The following is a 26,976-nucleotide window of genomic DNA, read 5'->3' as shown; positions in this document are numbered from 1 at the left end:
TCAACAAAAATTAAAACCAACATTGCTTAGAAATAAATTCCTTCTAGGGAAAAAAGTGGGTTAAAATGCAGCCCTTAGGAGATTGATTACAAATAAAAAACATTTTTTTATTTCACAACCCCACTCCCACCACCCTTGAATGTCCATAGAATTAATCTAGGGTTAAACTAATCATGTACACAGAGTCTTGGCATCTTTCTTGATGGGGTAAGTTTCAATCCTATCTGAAAAATAGGGTTAGGATATTGCACAACAACTTATCTGTTAGGGCTACTCATCATTATGGGCTTAGGCCATTACACATATCCGGCTAGGGTTATGATCTTGTGAAACCTGCACCACGTGGGGTCAATTATGCACACCCCAGCCGGGGAGGAGGGGTATGCACGTCACATCCGGAGGGTGGGGGCTGTGCACATCACTTCCGCTTAGGGGGCATGATCTGGTGACGTAATCAGCACGTGGGTTTGTTTACTTTGATGACGTCACTGATCAAAAGTACTGATAATTTTCATTTTAAAAAGGTATGAACTATATCTACTTATACTGTAAGTAATTTTACTATTGGACTGTATATGACTATAGATTAAAACATATAGTGATATATGGAGCGTTATGGTACAACTATGAAAATAATGGTCATAACTACGTACAACATTATGTAAGTAAAAGAGACTATACTGTATGACTATGAAAACAATGGTGATAATTTATTTTTATTTATTTTAATTTTATTTATTTCATCAAGCATGAATTAGATAACAGATATAAGTATAAACATGATTATGTCTACATGAAATGAATACGATTATTAGGACAGGGATGGTAGGCGTGCTGGTACGCTTATGCACAATCCTTATAGACCTCTTAGGAATATACATGGGGATGCATATCAAGATGTATAATACTATGTATATTTTAAAAAGGACTTGATTTAGCCAGTACACTTTTTTTGCAAAACTGGAAATGCCATGTATTATAAAGGAAAATGTATAATATTTTTTAAAAAAAAAAACAATTGCAGTGAAGAAATATGGATTGGTTTCCAAAAACCGGATCACTGAAGATTCTACCCTATTTGGGTCGTCCCCCCCCGCGGCTATTTTTCTTGCATTGCATTTGACCGTCCCGTCTCCAAAGGTCGCAAAGAACGAAGAGAAAGGGAGCAACTCAGAGCAACGGCCAAAGGAGAGGGCAAGCGGTGTTTTACCGCGGCTCTTCTCGGATGCTTGGCCTGAACGCGGGAAAGCGGACAACGCGGGACACCTCGGAAGGGACGAAGCAGACGGACTCTCCGCTTCTGCGGCGGCCAGATTCAGGCGGGTGCTTCCGTCCAATGGGCAGCAGCAGCAGCAGCAGCTCGGCGTTTTCCCTGGAGGGGCGTTTCGCGGGCGGGAGCAGCAGCTTTCCCCTCATCCCGGGAGAGCTGAAGAAGGAGGGGCTGGGAGCTGCCGGGGAGGACCTTCCTCTTGAGAGGCCAGGGACCGCGACGCGGAGGGTGCGGTTGTCGGTCTCGGCTGCCGAGTTAACCGGCGGGTGATGATGGGGAGCATGGAGCTGCTTGGATTGTTCCTGGCCGTTTCGGGGGCCCTGGCGGCCTCGTCTCGGTACCCAAGGTGGGCGCCTGGGCCTCAGGAGCTGCTGTCCTTGAGCCCCGAGACGCCATACGGCTCGCTTTGGCCGCTGCCCCAGTCCCTCCGCGTCTCCCCGACGAGGTTCCGGCTGGCGCCCGATCAGTTCCAGATCGTCCACGGCCCGGGATCCTCCGCGGGTCCGAACTGCTCCCTGTTGCAGGACGCTTTCCGCAGGTGAGTCTCTCCGTTCTCTTTGGGGAATAACAGGAGCGGGGAAAGCAAAAGGTGAGGGAGGGGGATCAGCATGGTAACCCTGGCATAGAGGGAAGAACTCCGGGATGGTTCTTGCAGATCCGCTAGAGAATTTTTCTCCCAATGAAGCCTTAGGGGTGTCCAAACTTGAGAACTTTAATACTTGTGGACTTCAACTTCCAGAATTTGGAAGTTGAAGTCCACAAGTCTTAAAAGTCCTCACGTTTGGACAGCCCTGCTTTAAGCGAAAGAAGCTATCTTGAGCTGGGGAGTTTTCCCTCTTAAGCAGGAGAGTTTTCCCTCTTCTGCTTAAGCCATCGCATGAAATGCTGCAATTGCATCCTTCCTGCCCTCTTTTATGGGATCTGTATAGTTGGACGGGGTAGAGCGGCTGTATATCGCCCGACGTTATCGAACTACGGTTCCCAGCATCTCTTACCACAGATCTAGTCTGGCTGTGGTTGCTAGGAGCTGAAGTACGGAAATACCTAAGGAGTTGAATTATGGGTGTTCTCTGAACTTGATTGTTTTCCCGCTGATGTTTCGTTGCCAGATTGGGTAACATCAGAGTGATGCACTGATGTTACTCTAACCATGAAACAAAATGTCTGAAATAAAAATCAGAAATCAGAAGCTCCCAGGAAACCAGCAGTTCAACTCTGAGTTACATATATTCACCACTACTGGAGCATCTAAAGGGGTACAGGTGCATGCCCTTTGGAGAGGCATGGACTGAATGACTGTTAAGCTTCCCTTCTGATTACATTGGTTGCTGAAAAGCTTCTGTCTGCAAGGCATCAAGATCCAGATTCTTTTCTTAGACATGATAACAGTGTTCCAATATCCCAGGGGCTGCCCCAAAAAAGAGGGAGTCAAGCTATTCTCCAAAGCACTTGAGGACAGGACAAGAAGCAATGTGTGGTAATCAAGGAGAGGAACAATCTAGAACTAAGGAGAAATTTCCTGACAGTTAGAACAATTAATCAGTGGAACAACTTGCCTCCAGAGGTTGTAAATGGCCCAACACTGGAAGTCTTTAAGAAGATGTTGGATAACCATTTGTCTGAAGTGGTGTAGGGTTTCCTGCCTAAGCAGGGGGTTGGACTAGAACAGTGTTTTTCAACCTTTTTGTGCAAAGGCACACTTTTTTCATGAAAAAAAATCACGAGGCACACCACCATTAGAAAATGTTAAAAAAATTTTAACTCTGTGCCTATATTGACTATATATAAAGGCAATTAGAAAATACATTTTACTCTCCTTGACTCTTAGCTCTAAACCAGGGGTGAAATTCATCAGGTTCTGACAGGTTCTGGAGAACCAGTAGTGGAAATTTTGAGTAGTTCGAAGAACTAACAAATATCACCTCTGGCTGGCTCCAGAGTGAGGTGAGAATGGGGATTTTGCAGTATCTTTCTCCTGGAGTGGTGAGGGAATGGAGATTTTGCAGTATACCTTCCCCTGTCACACCTACCGAGCCACACACACAGAACCGGAGGTAAAAAAAATGAATTTCACCACTGTCTCAAACCCATAGGAGACAAGTGTTTTAGAGTCTTCTCACAATGAGCTGCCTATCAGAACTCATTGAAGATCTCCCAATCTCTCCCTCTCTGAAAAAATGTGAAGAGCTTGTTTACTAACTGGCCTTTTATTCTGCCACCTGTCATCTTTGTTCATTATTTAGTCAGCCAAGACTCACACTGGAAGCCTGTGTTCTCATTATTTTTGAAAGCGCGTGATTCTTGTCTGTCTGATACTTAAACTAACTTGGAATAGTCGTAGGTCTGTTACCAATAAAAGGATGCACTGACTATTGCATAATATCTAGAATCCAAGTGTAGAAAAATATGCATTTTTACAGATACATTTTAAGTGTTGATGGTGGAGATTCTGAGCATACTTCAGTGAAGCAACAGACAGCAGGAAATGCATGGTTAATGTTCCTTTCCATTATAGGTGAGGTAATTACACTGAAGTGATCTCAGAGACAACTGCCTTTCAATTTAGAACAATTTTTCCCAAGTTGGTACCTTCAGAATATACCATTGTCAACATAAAGTTTCTGCAGCTGAAAACAAGTAGCATCTTAAACGCAATAATTGCTCAGAATCACTGCAAGCGGCATGTAAATTTTAAAAATAAATAATCACACAAATGAAGTAATAACGTCACAAGGTAACCAGATTACTGAATTCACATCATTTGTGCAGCAGTGTTATGACATTATCCATCCAAAGGCTGTTGCTGCAACTAGTTTCTATGTTGGCTGAAAATTGTGGGTAGGTGTTGAGAGAGGATCTTAAAAATAATAAAAAAAAAATTCTGAATTTCAAAACCCAATGTTTAACAAAGAATATTAAGATCGATTTAAAAGTTCTGTTTCAGTAATTGGAAGTTATACAGATATGCTAAGCTATTTCTTATCTTGTTGACTTTCAGTTTATTTCAATGTTTGAACTCAACCATTATAGTTAGAACAAGCCATGGTTCAACGGAATGAAACCATTGTTGATTCAAATCTTGCTGTGGGGATCAAGGTTCAAAGAAATTATTTCTGACCAGAAATAATTTGAAAACTCGTTAAAATAACACAAAGTATTAACACTATATATAGTCTCTCTATTATGAAAAAATAAACAATAGCTTGTCTCTTTTTGAATTATTAGATTTGGGTTTCTCCAGTTTGTGACTATCTTGCTAGAAAGCAAACTTTGAATAACATTTTTCTATGCCATTGAATTTACTTCCAGATATTATGAATATATGTTTGGCTATTCCAAATGGCAAAATCAAGATGAGAAAAAATCCCTATGTGAAACAGAATTGTCCTTGCTTCAGGTGATTATCACTTCAAAGGATTCCGAATGTGATAAATTCCCTAGTATTACATCAGATGAATCCTGTGAGTATCTGACAATATAAATCTGTATAGAATTGTGCCTGTCTTCTGTCTTCCTTATTTTCTTATGGGTATGTTATTGGACCAGAGGTGCTATTCATCAGGTTCTGAACAGTTCTGGAGAATTAGTAGTGAAAATTCTGAGTAGTTCAGAGAACCAGTAAATAGCACCTCTGACTGGCCCCGCCCCATCTGTTTCTCTGTCTCCCAAGTCCCAGCTGATTGGAAGGAAATGGGGATTTTGCAGTAACCTTCCCCTGGAGTGGGGAGGGAATGGAAATTTTACTGTATCCTTCCCCTGGAGTGGGGTGGAAATGGAGATTTTACAGTATCCTTCCCTGCCATGCCCATCAAGCCACGCCCACCAAGCCACACCACGCCCACCAAGCCATGCCCCACAGAACCAGTAGTAAAAAAAATTGAATCCTACCACTGTATTGGACGCTATTTTAATCATCTGTAATAACCACCTTCTTATCTAAAATTTTATCTGGTGAGTAATTGAATAAAATATTGTGATATTGTAAGTCAAAATTTCTTTAATAAGACTCATTGTGACTAATATATGTATTTATGATATAGTTATATAGTATCAGCCCTTTATGGTAGTTCGGATAAGAAACCAAAATCATGAGCTTCACTAGGTTGAGTAATAGAATCTTGCATATCTGAAAGCACTTCTGCCCTCCCCTGCCTTTACTTTCCAGAGAACTAGGGAGGATTTCTTCTGAGACATTTCCCACATCCCCATTCCTTCTAGCTTGATATATCTTTTGTCTCACTTGTGACCTGAAGGCTATGGCCTTCCTGCTGATTTACAAAGTTATATTCACAATCCATTACTCATAGCTTATCGAATTATAAAGATAGATGGAGATGAATGTTATTTACCCAGTCAAATAATTCACTGTGCAAACTAGATGTATATATTTTGATAATTGAAATATTTGATCAACACAAATGGGATTGACAATAAAATGTAATATTCTATCAGATAATTCCTTCTCAAAGATACACGATTCAATTCCTCATTCTGAAACTTTTTCCATCTCCTTCCCCATGTAATTGTTTAGGATTCCACATGCTCAGGAGTCAATGCACTGATTTTGGATTTTTTTCTCATCTCGTTAAAGTCTTTATTTTTAATAAAAGTTTCTTTGTGAAGTGAGGATGACATAATATTGAATTTATAAAGATTCTTAATTTCAGTAGAAGGAATGCAGCTTGATTGTGATCCTGTTAACATTATTTTTCCCCTAATATATTCAGAGATGTGGGTGTCTGAATGAAAGACCTTGAACATTTTCTAAGGTGGATGAAATTTCATTTCCTTTTCAGAGCAATGTATCCGCAAACGGACATAGATAGGGAAATACCTCACACATTTCCATTTGTGCTTTGTCTTTGCACCTTCGTTAGAAACCTTAGTGCATATGAAAGGCATTAGAGTACGACAACACCTATTGATCACATCCATGGAGAAAAAAATATGTTGTAGCCATATGCAGTACTGTGAGCTTCTTAGAAATATTTGCTGGTTTATCTTGTTCCATTGCAAAAGCAGATGAGGTGTGAATCAGGTACACAAACCTGTTTCCTGAGCAACTTCATTCGGTTTGGGAAATCACAAGTAATATGAGACCTGATGTCAAGAAATGTTTATTCCTTAGAGGCTGCTTGTAGTGGGAAAGTGATTTGCTCTAAATGGGCTTAGTTTCCTTTCATTAGACCCATAGAGCACCTGCTTCCACATTTGGTTTGCACATATAAGCACTCAGTGTGCTAATTTTCTAAGTGGTTGTTTCATGGTTTGTTTTACTGAATAATAATTCCATGCTAAATATTTTTTTCCCTTTTAAGATCATCTCCAAGTATCAAAGCCCACATCTGTGTTAAAAGCAGACAAAGTTTGGGGAATATTAAGAGGTGAGTCTCAAAATAACAGAGGATGGAAATTTCCTACTCACCCAGCATGCTCTTATCATTGTGATAATTATTTATTATTGTAATAATATTCAATGAAGTGTCCTAATAATTAATTATCACAATGAACTTTAGAATGTTCCAAGCATCACTTGGAAAAAAAATCATTTTTCTGCATAGAGATTCTTTTTAGCAATTGTGGTTAATACTGATATAAACCTATGTCCTTTCAAACGTCTACTCTGTTTTGAAAACCATCTATTGACAGTGTCGACAATCTGTGGCAATGGATATTGCTGTCAGGTCCATTATCATGTCTTGGCATTCTGTTGGAAAGGTGGGAGGAGAATGGCTTGCTAGCATTTTTCGCATGCTTTTGCTTTTGCTGTAATTGCTTGGGAATTAAGATGGGCATTGCCTTCAGAAATGGAACAGACTCCCTCCCTGGTTCCAAGGCCGTCATGCCCTTAGAGTTGAACTGTGTTCTCAAAACAACCTTGCGGCATCACATTGGCTGCCGATGAACCGGTATGGGGGGTGGGTGTGGGTTTGGGGACATGAAAGAATTGCTTTGTGCTTTGCATGGGTGTTTTCAGATACCATCTGACTTTATTGCAACCACATTCTTTCAGTAAAAGTTCTTTTGATTCAATTCAATGGATTCAAGAACTTTGCTTTCCTGAGAGACCAACTGGGGCAGGTCCTTACATTTGCAAATTATGAATTGCATAAAAAAAACCCTCTTATTTATTTTTCCTAAATCTTTGTAAATTAGCTTTATTAGGTGACCCAAATTCCAGATTTGCATATAATCCCAACTCTTATATTATGTTAAAACTTTTATTATATTGACTTTTCTCCCAAACAGTAAGCTAATTGTTTTAATATGGGTCATGTTAAAAGCTGAGTGTAGACAGTTGTAACCTGTCTATGATGGGGTCCATATTATACTATAATCAATTGGAAATATATAAATGTAAATTAGGTTGCAAAACATTAATAGCCCAACCAGTATTTACTAGTGGTTGGCTTTGCTGTTGCTGCAAATATTCAGAGGAAAAGATGAGACAGGAAATATAAGTGATGTGTGCTTCTTCATCTTTCATTTCTCAACCTTTTCAAAAGAAGAGCTCATACTTTCTGCATATACGATGCAGGTTGTGCCACAAATAAGTCCCATTTCAAGTCTATGTCTATCCACTTTCCCTCTTTAAAAGAAAGTTTATAAATTTAGGAAGAAGACCCATTGTTTACTTAAACCTCTTTGGAATAGCTAAGTGATTCTGGCTTCAAAACAATATTTCTTGCGGGTTCAGGAATAAAGTTCTATCTATCTATCTCTCTTTCCAGGTCTGGAAACTTTCAGCCAGTTATTATATGAAGATGATTGTGGAACTGTGAGTATCCCAGATGGTACATTATTTTCTTCAGGTTTGGCTTTAGCACTTCCAGGTGTTGCTGTTTGTAACGGGTGTCAAACTCACTGCGTCGTGTTGCGGTCACATGACGTATTCAGGGGTGGGCTGAACATACATTTAGCACTTCCAGATGTTGCTGTTTGTCACGGGTGTCAAACTCACTGAGTCATGTTGCCGTCACATGACGTATTCAGAGGTGGGCTGAACATACATTAACAACTGGTTCGCTGGAAATGTGAGTGTGCACTCTTTCTCTCTCGCTTCGCTCGCATGTATTCCTCACTTTCGCACGGCTTCAAACACACAACATATCTTCTCAGGCAGCCGTGGTGAGTAGAGCCAGTGAGGTGCGGCAATCAGCTGGGCTTCATGGGTGGGGAACAAAGCCAAAGAGTGAGATAAATAGGACAGGCTAGCGCTAGGGCGGGTGGGCAGACTCAGCCGGTGGTCGCCTGAATCAGTCCGAACCGGCAGCAGCCCACCTCTAGACATATTGTGACATTTTTTCCCTTCGCGAAGCTGCGGTGGGTGTGGCCTGTATGTGACACATCCGGCCCGCAGGCCACCAGTTTGATACCCCTGTGATGTGATTTGAGGTTACTTTGGGCGGTAATATTAACATACATTTATTTATTGAGAATGATATTTTAATACAATAAAGTAATACTGCAGAATACTGAAGTATTCAGAAAGTATTCAGACCCCCCTTCACTTTTGTCAATTTTGTTATGCTGCAACCTGATTCTACAGTTGTTGAAATTAAGAGTATAAGAGCCGAGGTGGCGCAGTGGTTAGGGTGCAGTACTGCAGGCCACTTCAGCTGACTGTTATCTGCAGTTCAGCGGTTCAAATCTCACCGGCTCAAGGTTGACTCAGCCTTCCATCCTTCCGAGGTGGGTGAAATGAGGATCCAGACTGTGGGGGCAATATGCTGACTCTGTAAACCACTTAGAGAGGGCTGAAAGCCCTATGAAGTGGTATATAAGTCTAACTGCTATTGCTATTGCTATTGCTAAATTCATTTTTTTCTCATTAATCTACATTCAGTACCCCATAATGACAAAATGAAAACGAAAAAACAACAAAATGAAAACAGAATGTACGAAATCTCTGTAAATTTATTAAAAAGAAAAAAACTGAAATATCACGTTGTCGTAAGTATTCAGACCCTTCAATCAATATTTTGTTGAAGCACCTTTGGCAGCAATTAAGCCTTGAGTGGTGTGACAAGTTTTGCACACTTGGATTGAGGAATTTTCTGCCATTCTCCCTTGCAAATCTTCTCAAGCTCAATCCAGTTGGATGGTAACCGTCAGTGGACAGCCATTTTCAGTCTAAAATTTTGTTTTCACTTTGTCATGATGGGGTATTCAGTGTAGATTAATGAGAAAAAATGATTTTAACAACTGTAGTATTAGGCTGCAGCATAACAAAATTGACAAAAGTGAAGGGGATCTGAATACTTTCTGAATGCATTGTAATTTTTCTGCTGAAATTCTAATAACTTTATCTATCTATCTGCCTACCTATCTATAATATATCATTTCAACCTTGTTTCCAATATTCTCTGGTCTATTGTTTATTAATTATATTTTAGCAGGACTAAACTGGGAGTCCTTTATTTGGCTGGTTGTTGGGACAACTCTCACCATTTCATAGGCTGTGACCATATCAGCTTGGTTATGATGGGAGCTGCTATCCAAAAAAAATCTGGATAATAGCTGGAGGAAGGCAGATAGAGTCAAAAATAAGCAGAAGGTATAATTACAAATTATGTATTTGCTTATAATCTTTGGAACCGTATGTCAATATTTTATTGACGTTTACACTAAGCAGTATTTATATTTGATTATAACATATGCATTAATATTTTGTTTGCAGGTAATAAAATATACCCTTTCCAAACAGAAGGAATAGTAGTAATTTTTTATACAAATACATAATTTTTCAAATCTAAGGCTAAATGCATTGCAAGATATTTGATAACTTTTATATGCTAGAAAATGAAGTTTAACACCTGAATAAATGTATCTTAACGCAAAAGTCAAATCTGATTATCTGCCACACTCCACGCATGCATATGGCTCTTTTGTTTGTTTCAACAGTATTTTGTTAATGAGTCTATCATAAGTGACTTTCCAAGATTTGCATATCGAGGAATCTTGCTGGATACATCACGACATTTCCTGCCACTGAAAGTTATTCTAACTAATTTGGTAAGTGATCCAGATTATATGCTGAGTTATCTTGGTATATGAAGCTTCTAGTTGCCATCTACAACTACAGGTTGAGAGGATTCTAGGAGACATTTAAAATGAATGACTATAAATGAATAAGATAGGTGTATCAATCTCTGCATGTTGTGGGTGAGCTTTGACTTAAGACTTCCATTATAGTATTTATTGTTGTTATTCCTTATTCAAGTTATATCTTTCCTACCTTCCCAGAGGGCATTCACTGCGGCTTATCATTTTAGAAAAACTTAAGTACTTGTAATCTTCAATTTATGACCATGTGTTCAGTGACTATTCAAAGTTACCACAGCACTGAATGAAGTTACAGCTTTTGCAGGACCCCTAGAATAATGTGATCAAGATTTAGGCACATGGCAGCCCTCGTGAACTTATGGTTTGTGAACTCATTCTCAATTTTTCAAATCGGGCACATCGTTCCAAATAGTCTGCCCCTTTCCCGCAATGCTTCAAAAGTCTTCTGAGAAAGTTTCTGAGGTCTTCCCCAGGTCTTGGGGGAACTACTTGGAGTCATGATGGCATGCAAAGGTGGCACGCGGAACCATATTTGCCAGCGTGGCAGCCCTCAACTCCAGCGTGCATGTGTCCGCTGGCCAGCTGTTTTTCAACCTTCTGGAGGGCCAGGAGAGGCTGTTTTTCCCCTCCCCAGGCTTCAGGAAAGCCTTCGGATCCTACACAGGGCAAAAAACAGGCCCAACACCCCAGCCAGAAGTTCATTTCTGAACTTCCGGTTGACCAGTTGGGCCTGTTTTTTGCCCTCCCCAGTCTTCGGAGGGTTTCCTGAACCTTGGGGAGGGCGAAAACGGCCTCCCCCACCCCACCCCGGAGGGCCAAGGGAAGTTGTTTTCTGCTTCCCCATGTTTCAGGAAAGCCTCCGGAGCATGGGAAGAGTGAATATTCTCCTTCCCCTGCACGCGCAAGCGTTCGCTCCCACATGCATGTGGGCAGTCGCTCATGCATGCGCAGGTGGGTGGGAAAGCACGCATGATAGCATGTGCACACACAGCTTTGCCACACCTTTAGAAAAAGGTGACTTAGAGAATGGCAGATGCCCTTTTCTCACAATGCTTCAGAACAACGCTCACAAATTTCCCAAAGGATCATGATAATGAAGCAAACAAGTGGCCTCAGGGGAAAGTCCGAGCATGGCCAACAACTTCCTCTCTTACAATAGGGCCAGGCTGCGTGTGCCTCACCAAGAGCAGGAGAAAAAGGCCAAAGTCAGCGAGGCGTGGAAGAGCCTGTGGATTGCAGGGTACACAGACTGAGGCATGCTGCACTGTGCTGCTGGGATGGCCTGTAGTGGCTAAGGCTTTCCAGGCTGTGGTGGGCCAGGCTGGGGCAGATGAGATTTCCCAGGATGACTGCAGCTTTGAATTGCACTGAAGCTCAGGGAGTAGCTGCAACTCTAGAATCCCCTGAGCTGCAGCATATTCTTCCTGGCCTCTCTGTATTCATACCACACCACAGCACCCTCCCCATTTGCAGGTGACCTAGATCTTCCCTACACCTAAGCTCCTTACCTGGGATTCCCTCTGCTTAACAAACCTCATGTCTAGAGTTATAATGGCAACCAGAAAAGGTGGGATTTTGATCATTGTGTGGTCATGTGACATCTCCCTTTAAAACTGCATCACTTAGTGATGAAAATTCTGGTCCCAATTGGGATTGTAAATCAAGAACTATCTCTAATTTAAATCAGTTTAAAAGAGTTTGATTAATTAAAGAAAGCAGAAAGATTGGAAGACTGAGTGCAACTTCAAAGGGAGCAGATTCCATAGCTTGGTAATAACAGAGAAAACCCTTTTCTACATGTCTAATAACAGATTTGGATAACAAATTATCTTTAAGAGGGGCTTCTCTACTCAATATAAGTGGCATCCATTTGAAGAAATTATAATGTTTTGCCTTGAAATTCAGACAAAACTCAGGAATCAAAATTGACTGGGAAAGAGACTACACAACCCATAAATTTGCCTCTTGTAAAATGTTATGTAGCATCAATGCTTCCTATTGCTCAAACCTCAAATGTATGTTACATACATTTCCTTTCCCAGTCGAGTTTGATTCTTAATACTTGCATATATATCTCAGGTCTTCCAGAATGCACTTTCTATTGTATATAGTTGCTGAAAAAAGCAAGTTCTCACAGACCAAATGAAGTGGACTTGGCTGAGAAGAGAAAAACGTGCTTTCTTAAAGTTAGAGAAGAGGCTTCAACTTCCATGTTAAAAAAGCTAATGTCACCCTTTTAGAATGCTAATAACAAAGCCTAAAATTCTGGGTAACATGAGCAAGATGTACCAGTAAAACCATTTTGTACATAACGGTCTAAAGGCAAAATCCAAGATCCATAGACGGGTTTTCATTCAGTGAAAGGATGACCTAGAAAACTGAAGAGTGAATAGCTGTTGGATTTTGGCAAAGAAAAAAGGCCAATGAAATGAGGCCATGGCATGAAATAGTTGGCTTCATACCGGTACACTCAATGTAAGAACATATTTGACAGAATAATAAAATACAAGAAAATGCCTATGAGAAAAGGGGAAATAGCAGAAGCTCTCTTCTCTTTCATTCAGAGTACAGGATGCAGAATGTGTTTAGTTACAGAAGGCAGGTTCTTTAGAACATTAGGAAGAACTTAATAGAATCTATTAATTTAGACTTCTTCACTGAGCTGGGAGAAGCTACTGGTCTAAACAATTTCTTCCCATTAACCACTTGATTGGGTCAGTTTCCATTCACGGTCCCCAAGCCTGCTGACAAAACCACTTTTAGGGCTTTACAGTAAAGCAGCAGGTTGGGGGTTAACTATACCTCAGTGGGAATGGCTTTCATTAAGAAGGAGACACCACTGAGACCCCTTTTCATGGTCCAACCAGGCCGCAATTCCTAATCAGTGGGACCCACAACATACAGACAAGTACTCAGGTAGTTTTGAGGAACACGCTTAAGGCCTACATTTTACACTGTAAAGACATCTACATAATCAATATATGCCTATGCATTTCGACAACATGTGGAAAGCTCTGTGATAAATACCTTCTTTGGCAGCTATCTTATTTAGGTCATTATATTTTGCATCCTGTGACCACTTGTTGAAATAAGTTACATAAAATTAAATATCTTGTAAAAATTTACAGTATTTGTATGTAAAGCTTTCTCCATTGAGTTCTCTTAGGTGTAGAAATAATGTAATAGTTATAGAAACAGTGATGAGATTGTTCTCATGGTAGAAATTCCCACATGTATAAATTAATTTTTGGATGTAGTGTGTGTCACTAAAATACCATCTTGTCTATCACAGGATGCCATGGCCTTTAACAAGTTCAATGTCCTACATTGGCACATTGTAGATGATCCTTCCTTTCCTTATGAAAGTACCACTTTTCCAGAATTGAATGCCCAGGTAAGTAAGAACATATGAAATCTTGTGGCAAGTCTTTAAAAAAATAAAATTCAGAGACCTCTTTCTCACATGTCAGTTATATTAGGGTCACCTTATTGACTGGTAGTGATGGGCTAACATATCTGGACACTTCCAATCTGTGAAATGTGAAAATAGTAATTCAGGGTAATGTTCCAATAGAGTAGAAGATTTGTAGTTTATTGAAGAGAAATGAAATTACATTATTTTAATCAGCATCAAATAACATAAAAATCCTAAAACTAAGATACAGGTAAAGAATAATATAAAAGAATCACAGTCAGCATACTTAAAACGTTCTTAATTCAGGTACACCATTTTGAATATTTATGCTATTCACTAAACTTTCAGAGAAAGGATAATAATAAAATGTAATTATAAAGTTTATAGGTAGTCCTCAGTTAACAATGGCAATTGAGACCAACCATGTATTAAATACGGTTGTCATCTTGAGTGGACAAAAGAAGGCAAGATAAAAGAAATCTAAACAACAACAGTAACAATGAAACAGACCAAAGAACTGATCACATAATGCCTTTTGGATTTAGAACTGCAGTTTACTTTGAATCTTATCTTTACAGAGCAGTCTCTTCTAAATGTTGTTGCAAAGGTCTTCTCCCTGCCCTGCTATTGGACAGATATCACAAAACTCCTATAACCTATCACCCAGTTCCTTGTTACAAAATGTGATTTTGCACTGTAGATTTTATTTGGCCTTAAGCCAATTTTTAATTTCTCCTTTTTTAGTAATAATGCCAAGGTGGTCAAAAGATTACTATGTAGTGTTCAGTGTTCCTCTTAGCTAGTAAGGAACTGCAGGTGAACTTACAATGTTACCAAGTTCTGTGAATTGACATATGATGCTTCCTGAAGACTCAATTACTCCTATATTTACAGTATTGTTTGTCGTCCTTTTTGTATTTATCTGTTTGTGCTGTTTTGGTGGTTGTAACATTTTTTTATTTGATATGGGTTATGTCAATGGCAGAGCAGCAGATGTATTCCTATTGACACAATAGGCATAAAATAACTTTAGAAAGAATACACAAAGCCATCTTCTTTCCTGCCTTTTTCAATTAACAACTTCACATTTCATGGGCTAGATCTTCAGAGATACAGCAAACAATATCAGTTTTTCATCCATAAAAGTCATTTGCCAGTCCCTAGATACAATAGATACATGATCACTCATCAAAATAATACATAGGGAAGCAAGCTTAAATTCTCCTAGGATTTCAGAGAATGATTCACATTTACTTAAGGTAAAGCTTTCCCTCACACATATGTGCTACTCATTCCCAAATCTAGGGGGTGGTGCTCATCTCCATTTCAAAGTTGAAGGGCCAGGGCTGTCCGAAGACATCTCCATGATCATGTGGCCAGCATGACTAAACACGGAAGGCACACGGAACGCTATTATCTTCCCACCAAAGTACAGGAGAAAAAACTATTTTTCTACTTGCATTTTTACATGCTTTTTAACTGCTAGGTTGGCAGAAGCTGGGACAAGTAACAGGAGCTCACTGTTACCTGACACTAGGGATTCAAACTGCCAACCTTTCTGATCGACAAGTTCAGCGTCTTGGCCACTGAGCCACCATGTCCCACTTTTACTTAACATTACTCAAAGTACAGATCATCAGTAAAAGGTACATATGGTTTGTGCTTAATTTCATAAAAAAAATAATTTGTATCTGAATTATATCCTTGTGCTTGACTGTTGCAATATGATGTTGCTCCTAGATTTAACCATTATTCTCACTTGCTGACATTTTCCTGGAGTATTGAGAAAAAAAATGCTACCTCTTGTTTATTTCCACAGGGTGCATATACTCCCAACCATGTTTATACTCCGGTGGATGTCCATAATGTCATAGAATATGCTCGGTTACGAGGGATTAGAGTTATTCCAGAGTTTGACACGCCAGGACATACCCAGTCTTGGAGAAAAGGTAAAATGTGTATCATTCTGAAAGGAGAATTGAAAATACTATATGCTTACAATGGGAATAAAAAAAGAGAAAAGGAAGATTGGTAGCTAAATACAAATACATATTTATTATTAAATATTATTTAAATTCAGTGTGTGTTGTTACATAATTCAGGTCTTGCCTGACTACATATAATTCAGATATGTTCAGATTTTATATACGATATCTTCTAATAAAGAGAGTAGGTAGGGTTTCAATTACTTTTATTTATCTTCTTATGTTTTGTTGTACTTGAGATTTGGGCAGCATACAAATTTAATAAATTGTGGTTGCACACTCAGCCAGATTTTTAGACTGGATTTGACACTGCAGTATTAAGCTAGTCAGGATAATTGATCTGTGGTCCTGTCAGGCAGCCCAGTCCCACACGCTCATAATTTATGAAAACTGTTGGCATGTAATGCTTTTCCCTATTGTTTTGAAGGAGGAGCACATATAAACTGTAGCATGAGCCATTAAATAAGATTAACATAGTTTTAAAAAGAAATATTCCCAATCATTCCCCCTTGCAAGTTCTAACAGATTCTGGAGAATCGGTAGCGGAAATTTTGAGTAGTTCGGAGAACCGGCAAATACCATTGCTGGCTGGCCCCAAAATGGCGTGGGAATGGAGATTTTGCAATATCCTTCCCCCAGGAGTGGAGAGGGAATGGGGATTTTGCAGTATCCTTGCCCTGCCATGCCTACCAAGCCATGCCCACAGAACCAGTAGGGAAAAATTTTGAATTGCACCTCTGGCCCTTACCCAATAAGAATATTAAATATCCAGCTTTATTGGTATAAATCCCTATACTTAAATCAGTGCCCTGATTTACTGTTGCCTTTTCCTTGTCCTTAAAAAAGTATTACAACCCTCTAGCAACAAAATTCTAGAGGTTTAATAAGGTATTTCTATAATATATGTTTGTTTCTACCAATGTCAGTGATTATCATTAAGTGATTCAGATAAATGGAAACAAATAGAATCCAGGACAAAAGTACTGAATAAATAGCTAAATCATATCATGTGAATACAAAGGTTTTAGGAGTCATTATTTTCCAAATCTGATACTTAGTCAGTAATCATATTCCACTTGAAAGGATTAGGGTTTTGGCCATTAAAAAGGAAAAAAAGCATTTAAGTTCTTGGAAGCGCTTTTAAAAGGAACGTAAGAAATGCAAGTTCATGTAGAATAAAATAGTATAAATCTTTTGTTTTATTTTTGTCTTTGTTTTATACACTGGGAAAAAAGATATCCTCACACCCTGCTACAGTGGAAAACATCCAAGTGGCTCTTATGGACCTATAAACCCCATTTTGAATGCAACTTATGATTTTATGATGAAATTATTTGAAGAAGTTGGCACTGTATTTCCTGATGACTATATCCACTTAGGAGGAGATGAAGTGGACTTCAGTTGTTGGTATGGTGGAACATCACAACTAAACAGATACTAGTATTATACAATTCTCCAGACTTGATTAGGAAGAGGTATTGTAGAAAATCTAGTAGTATAAGTGCAACATTTAACTGCATCTCATTAATGTAGCTCTGTCCATATCCAGGATTACACAGCCACTGAAGGATATGACCCTAGAAACAGGCAGTAGCTTTAATGAGGTGGAGATGCTTTCCTGAATACAGCATATTTCAAAGTATTTCTTCCTAACGGAACCCAATATGTACAATTTTACATTACCAAAATATTTAAGTATAGAAAATCTATACACTCCTGTTAAAATGCCAGGTTTTTGAGATGTAAAAAAATCAAACAAAGATAAATAACTTCAGAATATTTTCCACTTTCAATATAACACACAAGCTGTACAATTGAATTGAAAAACAAACTGAAATCTTTTTGGGTGGAATTAAAATAAACTTAAATTACATGGTTATTGTATCATATAGGACAATTGCTTATGCATTGAATATCCTGATCTTAAGATTGCCATGCCAAAAAAGTAAAGGGGCTTGCAGATGCTTTATGCTTACTAGACAGTGGCCCAAACTAGCTTATGTCACAAGTCAAAGAAGGCATTCTTTCAGCATTATGTTCTTTAGATTCCCTTTCCTGTATGATTAAAAAGAACATTAGAGTGCAAAATCCATTCTATTTTTTTGCTACTTTAGTATTATATTATAAGAAATGTAATTTGTTGCTTTTGTTTTTCTTTTTTTCTTTCTCTTTCTTTCTTTCTTTCTTTCTTTCTTTCTTTCTTTCTTAGGAATTCCAACCCTGATGTAACTGAGTTCATGAAAAAGAAAGGATTTGGGTTCTGGTATTCTAAACTGGAATCCTATTATGTTGAAAAGTGAGTCTGTTCCTTTTTCAGAAATATTACTTTATGTATTTGCAGCTTCTTTTATTGATTTTATTGATTTTATTGATTGCTTTAATCCCCTAAATTTTATTTTTACTGCTGCTAGTAAAACTTCCTAAAGGCCAGCGGGAGGCTGGTTTCTTGCAGCTGAACATTGCAGGGATTGGAGTGAAATACCTAACAATGTCACTGGAGTGGGTATAAGTGACATTTTGAGAGTTTGAAACTTGAGCCTTTGTAACTTAGCAAAAGAAAACAAGATGCTGCTGAAAACCAGCAGTTTACCTGCCTAATTTTAGTAGTATGATATGGGATCCATGTTATTAGCTGTGGCATGGAACTTTATTTTTTTGATTCTCCTTCTTGTTGGCCATTTTCTATCCTGGAAGAGATGGAGAAGATAGGGTTGGAGTCTGCAGAAGATGAAGAAGATAGAACATGTGACTCAGTTCTATATCTAGTACATTTGAATTAATTAAATAATTGGGTACTTTCAGAAGTTTTGAAGCAAAATCTGTCTTATTCCTTAATCCAGTGTAGTTGCAGATTCTAGTTCATAAATTCTTCTAAAGATGCTGTATTCCGCAATTTCAACAGTCGCTTCTTCTGACTAGAAAATTCAATAGGTAGACCAGGCGTGTTTTCAAACCAGCCCTCTTCTATGGAATAACTAAGCTTAGTTCAGATGATGCCATTTACCTCATAACCTTCCTCATATTTTATCACCACACACATACACAAATCAATTAAGAGGAGGAATTGTGTAGAGGAACATAAATATGATCTTGGAGAAGATATGCGAAAATTATTACCAAAAACATGAACTCAGCCTGGGAAAACAAGACCAATGATTCTCAGGTTTTCAAGATTCTGTTCTTATAGCCTATTTTAAAAAATTGAGTTCTAGTATTTCTTGGAGTATTTGTTGCCTGACCTGGTCTAACTTGAAGGACTGACAGATTGGAATAGTAATACAACTGATTTGTTTTAAAAGATGAGGAAAGTGTACTGTTTAGACAATAGAAGTTATCTGAAATGGTCCTTTTTAATATCACTCATTCTAGCATATCCTTTCTTATTTTTTATTTTTAAAATACACCCTTTTTCTAACAAATTTTTAAAAATGCTTTTTTACTTTGAATTAGGAGAGGAGTGTTGAGGTTTTCTATTGAAATAAGAGACTGAATCAACAGCACACACTGTCCTTCGGAATTAAATGTTTTGAAACTTGACTAGGTATCAGGAAAAAATGCATTTCCAATCTTTACAACTTAAACGAAAGTTTAAAAGTAAGCTTGTTGCAATGATTTCATCTTGCATTTCAGGCACCTAAAACATAATGATTAAAATTACATCTAGAATCATGGAAAACTAGATTAGTTAAAGTTAACCATTTTAAAGGAAGTGTTATTGAGAGTTTGGGGCAGTAGGTTTGAAACTGAAGCAGAAAAAAAAAGAAGGAAGGAAGGAAGGAACAATGCCTGCTTAAAATGATGGAGCAGAGAGGGGGTACATTTTTCAACTCAGTTTATTTTTTCGCTGTGAAGATCAACATAATGAGATGCACATAATTTAAGACATGGTGAGTAGCAGAAATCTCTCAAATCAAGTTCAGTTCCTAGTAACTAGCACACTCACATATTTTTCTTGACAATGATAGACTAGCTTTCTTGCCCTGGCTGCTTCTTTAAATTTAAAATCTTAATACATTATATCAATTGCATTCAAAATTTGCAGCAGAAAAGCAGTGTTTTTTAGCACTTAATGTTCTTTTATCAGAAAGACCCCTAAGTAAAAACCTACACCAGAAAATGTTTTCTTTGTCATACTAAGAAGGATATAGCAACATTAAAACAACCACAAAAGAATAGTGTCTATTTGCAAATATACCAGAATGTATTTCATTTTCTTTGGGCTCATAATCTAAATCCCATCAAGATTGGTTATTAATTTGAGATAAGTGTTTGTAAATATTTGGAAAGTTCAAAAGCAATTTTGCAGGCAATTTTTAATCTTCTTTTATATCCAGTTATTGGAAGTTGCTGGATGGTCTGTTCTTGGCTGAAAATTGTATGTTTGAGAGAGAAATAAACAATTGAATGTGTGTCAAATACATGAGTGTCTTGTTTTGCACCTAGAATTCTGGAAATAGTGACTTCTCTTAACAAGAAATCCATAATATGGCAGGAAGTATTTGATGATGGAGCAAAGGTAAGGTCTGAGAAATTATGTGAACTGTTCCATCATAATTTTGAGAGTAGTTCTCATCTGCAAAAATACACTAGAAGATGTATGTAGAACTAAATAACCCTTTTATTGATTTATAAAACCAAGAAAGGTTTAACTAGTGTAAAAATGAGTAAGACCAGCCCAATTGCTGCTTCTGTCCAAGGTTCAGAAAAACCAGCCTTCAAAATATTATAATCCAGACATTTCCAATCTCGTACCATCCAAATGTATTAGGACTACAATTCTTATAGAATGTTTGTATTGTAGTGTAAAATAAAATTAAGGGGTAATTGTTATGGGTTCTGAGGAAAAGTTGGGCTATAAATACATTGTCTTTTAGAATTGCTCAAACACCATGCCATGGTGGAATGAATCATATTCATGCTGTTCTAATAAAAACCAAAAGCATCCTATAATTTCCTGTCTTTTCAGCTGCAGCCAGACACAGTAGTTGAAGTGTGGAAGAAATTTTTGTATCAACTTGAATTAGCAAGAGTAACAAAACAAGGGCATCAGGCAATCCTTGCTGCACCTTGGTACCTAGATCTCATCAGTTATGGCGAGGACTGGAAGAGCTACTACAGTGTTGAACCACTGAACTTTATTGGTTTGTCAATAGCTCGCATTTGCTTTCTTTCTGTGGGAGTTGGGCATTTTTAAAATCTTTGGATTCCAGTGTGTTGATTGGCATATTCCCTAGTGCTCAAATTCATGTATTTTCTTACGCTAGATTACAGGAAAGTTTCTTTTTCGTTGTTTGTGTGAAGGTTACAATTTTTGTAACCTAAGAAAAAATAAAGGTCAGGTAGTCCTTGACTTACAACCACAATTGAACCCCAAATGTCTGTTGCTAAGTGAAACAGTTATGTGAATTTTGCCCCATCTTTCTTGCCAGTTGAGTGAATCACTGCAGTTAAATTAGTTAAGTGAATCTAGATTCCCTATTGACTTTGCTTGTCAGGAGGTTGCAAAAGGAGATCATGTGACCCCGGGACATGCAACTGTCATAAATATAACCAGTTGCCCAGCATCCAAATTTTGATCATGTGAACATGGAAATGCTGCAATGGCCGTGTGAAAAATGGTCATAAGTCATTTTTTTCAGTGATGTACTTTGAAATCACAAAATTAACTATTGTAAGTCTAGGACTACTTCAGTAGTGGGTTGCAGGCGGTACGCCCTGATACGGGCATACCAGATCCTGCCTGGAGCACAGGTACCATACCAGTACAGTGCTCCAGAGGGTCCACCCCCGCTGCTTACCTGTGCTTTAAGCCTTTGGCACTCATGCGCACGTGGATGGAGCATATGGCGCCTGCGGGATGCTCCACCGAGGAGCTGGAGCATTGCGGAGGCTTGCGGAAGTGTCGCAGACAAGTACAACTTATGTGTGTGCCACACGTGTGAGTGCGCACGCCGCGTGCATCCATGTGGTTGATGCCGGGGCCGTTCCAACCATACCGGTTGGAATGGAATCCAAAACCCACCACTGTTTGTTTGTTTGTTTATGGATTTATATGCCGCCCTTCTCAGGGCGGCGTACAACATAAACAAAGACATATATTACAAAAGTTAAAAAGGAAATTAAATAAAGTATCCAAAAACAAACCCAATTAATATTAACAATAAATTTTTAAAAATTAGATTAAAATTAACAATTAAATTAATTATTTATTTTATTCTGTTGAGGCCAGGCCGGCTTGCTGGAAAAGCCAACTTTTTAGGGCGCATCGGAAGGACCGGAGGTCGGGGATTATGCAAAGCTCCGGGGGGCAGCTCATTCCAGATGGAAGGCGCTCCCACAGAGAAGGCTCTCTCCCTGGGGGTCGCTAGCCGACACTGGCCAACGGCACCCTGAGGAGGCCAACTCTGTGGGATCGCACTGGATGGTGGGAGGCTACTGGTGGCAGTAGGTGGTCTCGCAGGTACCCTGAGCCTAAGCCATGGAGTACTTTAAAGGTCATAATTAGTACCTTGAATCGCACCTGGAAAACAACCAGCAACTAGTGCAGGATGCCTAAAAGGGATGTAACATGGGAGCACCTAGGTACTGGACTACTTGTATATGAACCCATCACATTATTGTGATGAGTTGTGTAATCATACTGTTCAGTTTAAATAATTACCAACACTGATTTAATTTATATTAAGATTTCATTTTAAACACTCTTTTCAATGGCAAATAGGAAATGAACAAATGCTTTTTTATCCCTTTAAACACAGGAAGCAAATCACAGAAGGAGCTGGTGCTTGGTGGAGAGGCTTGTCTTTGGGGAGAATATGTGGATGCAACTAATCTTACACCGAGACTCTGGTACACCTAATCACTTACTTAGCTTGTTTCTCCTTTCATAAATTTAAGCATGTAATCTTTTTCTTTCTGCTTTAAAATAGAAATTTAAAATGTGTGTATATACTTTCCTCGCATCAGAGGATTGCAAATCTCTATTTTCCATTTGTTTCTTCTCCTCCTCTTCCTCCTCATTAATATACAGGTGGTTCTCAACTTAGAATCATTTGTTTATTAACTGTTCAATGTTACAGGGACACTGAAAAAAGTAACTTAAAGCTGTTCTCACACATACTACTCTTGTAGCAGCCCCACAAATATGTGTTCAAAATTTAGCTGTTTGGCAACCAACATATTTTTATGAATGTTGAAGCAGGGAAAATATAACCAACATTTCAGGTTCTTATAAAACACTTTTTTCAACATCATTGGCACATGTGCTCACCATTTGAAAGCTTCCAACAGGCAAAGTTAATAGGGGAAGCCAACTCACTTATTGACTGTGTGTCTCTTTTAACAACTACAGTGATTCTCCTAGCCATGGCGAAAAAGGACATAAACCTTACTTTCCCTGTTTTGGAATGTATCTTAACTTCCAGCACACTGCTGACAAAAACAGTCGTAACAATTGTCTTGCTTAGCAACATAAATTCTGGTCCTAAGTCGAGGATTACCTGTATTTGCCCTTACAGGAAGCACTAATGAGTTCAATATAAGAAACTGCTTTTATAGATGGGAGACATTACAGAATCAGAGGCAAATCTGCCTAACTTCTTTTATACAAAAAGGCATAGTTCTGAACATTTTCTGGATTATATACTGAATTTATTATTCTCCAGCATCATCCAGAACAGGCATGTCAAACACACGGCCCATGGGCTGGGTACAGCCCGTGCAGGCCACGCCCACCCTTGCTACATAAGGGCAAAAACAATCCCAATACATCACATTATGGCCTGTGATGCGGTTAGGTTTGACACCCCTGATCCAGAACATTCAATCAGCTTCATGGTACCATTCTATCACGGGGAACATTTAAGTTGTTTTTGATTTAAATGTAAGGTTGACCTTGTAACAAAATATATGTTGTTAATTGCAAAGTCGTGTCTGACCCACCGTGACCTCATGGACGTTCCTGTCCTTACCATCCTCTGGAGTCCATTTAAACTCACGCTTACGGCTTCTATCCAGCCACCTCATTCTCTCTCCCTTTCTTCTTTTGCCCTCAGTCTTTTCCAGCATTAGACTCTTCTTCAGAGAGTCCTTATTTCTCATTAGGTGGCAAAAGTATTTGAGTTTCATCTTCAGGATCTGGCCTTCTAAAGAGCAGTCAGGGTTGATCTCCTCTAGGACTGACCGGTTTGATCACCTTGCAGTCCAAGGGACTCACAGGAGTCTTCTCCAGCGCCATAGTTCAAAGGCCTCAATTCTTTGGCGCTCAGCCTTTCTTATGGTCCAACTTTTGGAGCCATACATTGTAGCTGGGAAAACCATAGCCTTGACTATACACACTTCTGTTGGCAGGGTGATGTCTCTGCTTTTTAGTATGCTGTCTAGATTTGCCATAGCTTCCCTCCCCAGGAACAAGCGTCTTTTAATTTCTTGGCTGTAGTCCCATCTGCAGTGATCTTGGAACCCAGGAAAATAAAACCTGTCACTACCAGAACACTACCTAGAACAAAATATATACAGAATCTAAAACTTTATTCTACCAATGCCTATTTTCCTAATTTAAACGAGACTCATATAAAAGAACTTAGGCATGACTATATTCTGAAAGTGATATTGAACTTTCATTCAACTTTCGTTGAACTCATAAGCCACAGTAACATTTTTTATAATGCTGTATCTGAAATCTTGTAATTCAGTTTGGTTAAGCAAAAGGTAGATATTCCATTTTGAGAGCAAGCGGGTAAAAGCTTTTAAATTCTGCACATACTGTCCTACTCTTTTTAAACAAATACTAACCATTTGATTTTTTTTTAAAGTATTTAAATAAAATTGCATTTCCCTTGTAATTCCAGGCCCCGGGCAAGTGCTGTTGGTGAGAGACTTTGGAGCAGCGAAAATGTAACCGATATTTCAGATGCTTCTAAAAGACTGACTCAACATCGTTGTCGCATGCTTAGGTAAGATACAGATATTCTAAGATTCTATAGTTTAATAAAGTAGTAGAGTGCTATCAAAGTTTCTTAGAAAATTTCTTGTATCTCTTCTGTTACTAAATGAGTGTATTGTAACACTGTCCCTCTTTTTCACTGAACAAAAAGGTAAGATTTTAGCATAATGTAGGTAGCTTGAAGCTTGGAAGGCTGGATATGGCTCTATAAAGCTCCACAAGATTTGCAAGGATATGGGAATGTATAAATGCACATTTAATTATGTTACATTATATTAAATTTAATTCATCCAAATTCAAGTTTTGTTATGTCCTCCACATATGTCTGTTCAAATAGATAGGTGTAGCTTGATATTTACATTTTCCTGAGAAAACAATCTGTGGAGCTTTAAATGCATATTTTCATTCTTTGCATTAGATTTATGGAAGTACAAGAGTATAATTTGGTGCGGATAAGCTTCAGAATTTCACAACAAACACATATGTAAAATACATATTTTTTTTATTTGATATTTTTCCGACCTTGTATTCTTTCTTAATGCTGGAAAAATTTATTTTATTTAAAAACCTGACTTTTATCAGTTGAAAAATCTGTCCAATATTTCATGGTTTTTAACTTAATTATGAATGGCTCAGAAGTGTTTCTTATAAAACAATGCAAGCACACATATGCACTTTTTAACTTGTCCTTCCTCAGCTATTTGCCTTTTTAAAAAAAAAAAAAGTATTAGACCTTGCCATGAAATTGAAGTTATATAAATGATAAGAAGAGATTTTGTTTTAATGTTAAAAAACAGATTTTAGTCTTGGAACTATCTCCAATTCCTTACGTAGCTCTTTAAATTGTACAATACAAACTCTCCTTTTACAGTACTTCCTGGCCACAGATTAATCCCCTTTTCTCTTCTCTACAGGCGCGGAATTGCAGCACAGCCTTTGTTTGTTGGATCCTGCAACCATGACTTCCTCTGATTAGGGATCGTAGCAAAAGTGCCTATTCTTCATTTTAATGTGAGACATATGTATCAATGTGAACTATATAGGAAAAGAGATATGTACAACAGCAGAACGCTATAAAACCTACTACATAACCACTAGGACCAGAAATATACTAGTGCATATTTTGTATATAACAATATAACAGTTCAGGAAAAAGGCAGTTGTAGTCCTTCAGTGGAATAACCGTTAACAGTCACGAAACCTCAATTTTTCTGAAGATGAATTACAATTTATATCTTATAGTTTCTATTGACATATAAACAGGCTGCAGCAGCAATCTATACTTTTGATCATTGTAATTGCAACATAAACTGTTTCCTAACATAGGATTAAAACATAGGATGTCAGTACTACTCCATGAGATCATGCCAAACCAGTCCTCTTATTAAGCAAAGCATTTTGCTCAAAAAGGCTCATTGGGTGGTAGTTTGCCAATTCCAGCGTAAATGTAGCAGTCCCAGATGTCAAGGAACGTAAAACTGTTGAGTAGCCCTGGGGGGGAAAATGTATATTACAAAAGATTATAAGATGAAGCTTTTTCAAAGACATAAAAATAAATTTTACCTACAATTGAAATACTTTTTGATTGCTGCCGGTAGAAAATCGGTATTTCAATAACACAATATAGTGTATTTTGTCTGCAATTTCAAGTTTAAATTTGTTTAATTGTGAGGCTGCAAAAATTTTCATCAAATGCTTCTGCAAGTGAAATTGATCTGAAATGAGATTGCTTTATATACTAAGGGGGTGTGATTTAACTATATTTTCCTGGAGATTTTTTTATCAAACTCAATATTGTTAGCCCAGTAGAGAAAAGACTGCACTAACTGAACTATTTGATACCATAGCATAGAAAATGGGCCAGACAGTATAATGCTCTAGCACAGGGGTGTCAAACTCGCGACATCACGGTGCTGTCACATGATATATTGTGACGTTTTTGCCCTTCGCGGAGCTGGGGAGGGGGTGGCTTGCACATGATGCATCCAGCCGCCAGTTTGACACTCCTGCTCTAGCATGTGAGCTATACAGCCCAAGGACGATTCCAGCCTAGATTAATTTAATCTGAAACAAACTGTTCTAGGTCAAGTTCTTCCATTAAAAAAAATATCTTTCCACTCAAGAATCACTATAAAGCAGAACTGCTCTTTTTAAGATTAAATGTTATGCTAGAGAAGTTTCCACCACTTCCTCAAAATGTTCAGATAACAAATACATGGAATAAGCTTGAAGTTTCATTTCTAAAAAGGAGTTAAAGAAACAGCTTGCTTTGAAGCTGAAATGCCCTGACCTGTGG

The 26,976-nt window shown here is 38.3% G+C and overlaps 2 protein-coding genes across 4 annotated transcripts in view; one reads left to right on the top strand and one right to left on the bottom strand.

The window, feature by feature from the left end:
* The first annotated feature begins 1,462 nt into the window (after positions 1–1,462).
* Positions 1,463–26,402, top strand: HEXB (hexosaminidase subunit beta). Its single transcript, XM_087715650.1, has 14 exons — positions 1,463–1,808; positions 4,580–4,731; positions 6,589–6,654; positions 8,002–8,048; positions 10,175–10,285; positions 13,629–13,730; positions 15,571–15,700; positions 16,972–17,143; positions 17,946–18,032; positions 20,180–20,252; positions 20,703–20,877; positions 22,495–22,585; positions 24,586–24,690; positions 25,595–26,402. The coding sequence occupies exons 1-14, from the start codon at positions 1,540–1,542 to the stop codon at positions 25,650–25,652; spliced, it is 1,638 nt and encodes a 545-aa protein (XP_087571776.1). The 5' UTR covers positions 1,463–1,539; the 3' UTR covers positions 25,653–26,402.
* GFM2 (GTP dependent ribosome recycling factor mitochondrial 2) overlaps positions 25,167–26,976 on the bottom strand; it is a 22,052-nt gene continuing 20,242 nt past the window's right edge. For all 3 annotated transcript variants that reach the window (XM_087715643.1, XM_087715644.1, XM_087715645.1), the window contains one exon: positions 25,167–26,171. In XM_087715643.1, coding sequence (XP_087571769.1) covers positions 26,043–26,171 — 129 coding nt within the window. In that variant the 3' untranslated portion in view covers positions 25,167–26,042. The remainder of the gene's footprint in view (positions 26,172–26,976) is intronic.

The sequence above is a fragment of the Thamnophis sirtalis genome, unplaced genomic scaffold (genome assembly GCF_051295495.1).
Source record: "Thamnophis sirtalis isolate CommonGarterSnake01/CBP01778 unplaced genomic scaffold, rThaSir2_p1.2 scaffold_5, whole genome shotgun sequence".
Lineage (NCBI taxonomy): Eukaryota > Metazoa > Chordata > Lepidosauria > Squamata > Natricidae > Thamnophis > Thamnophis sirtalis.
This window is presented reverse-complemented; position numbering and strand designations above follow the sequence as displayed.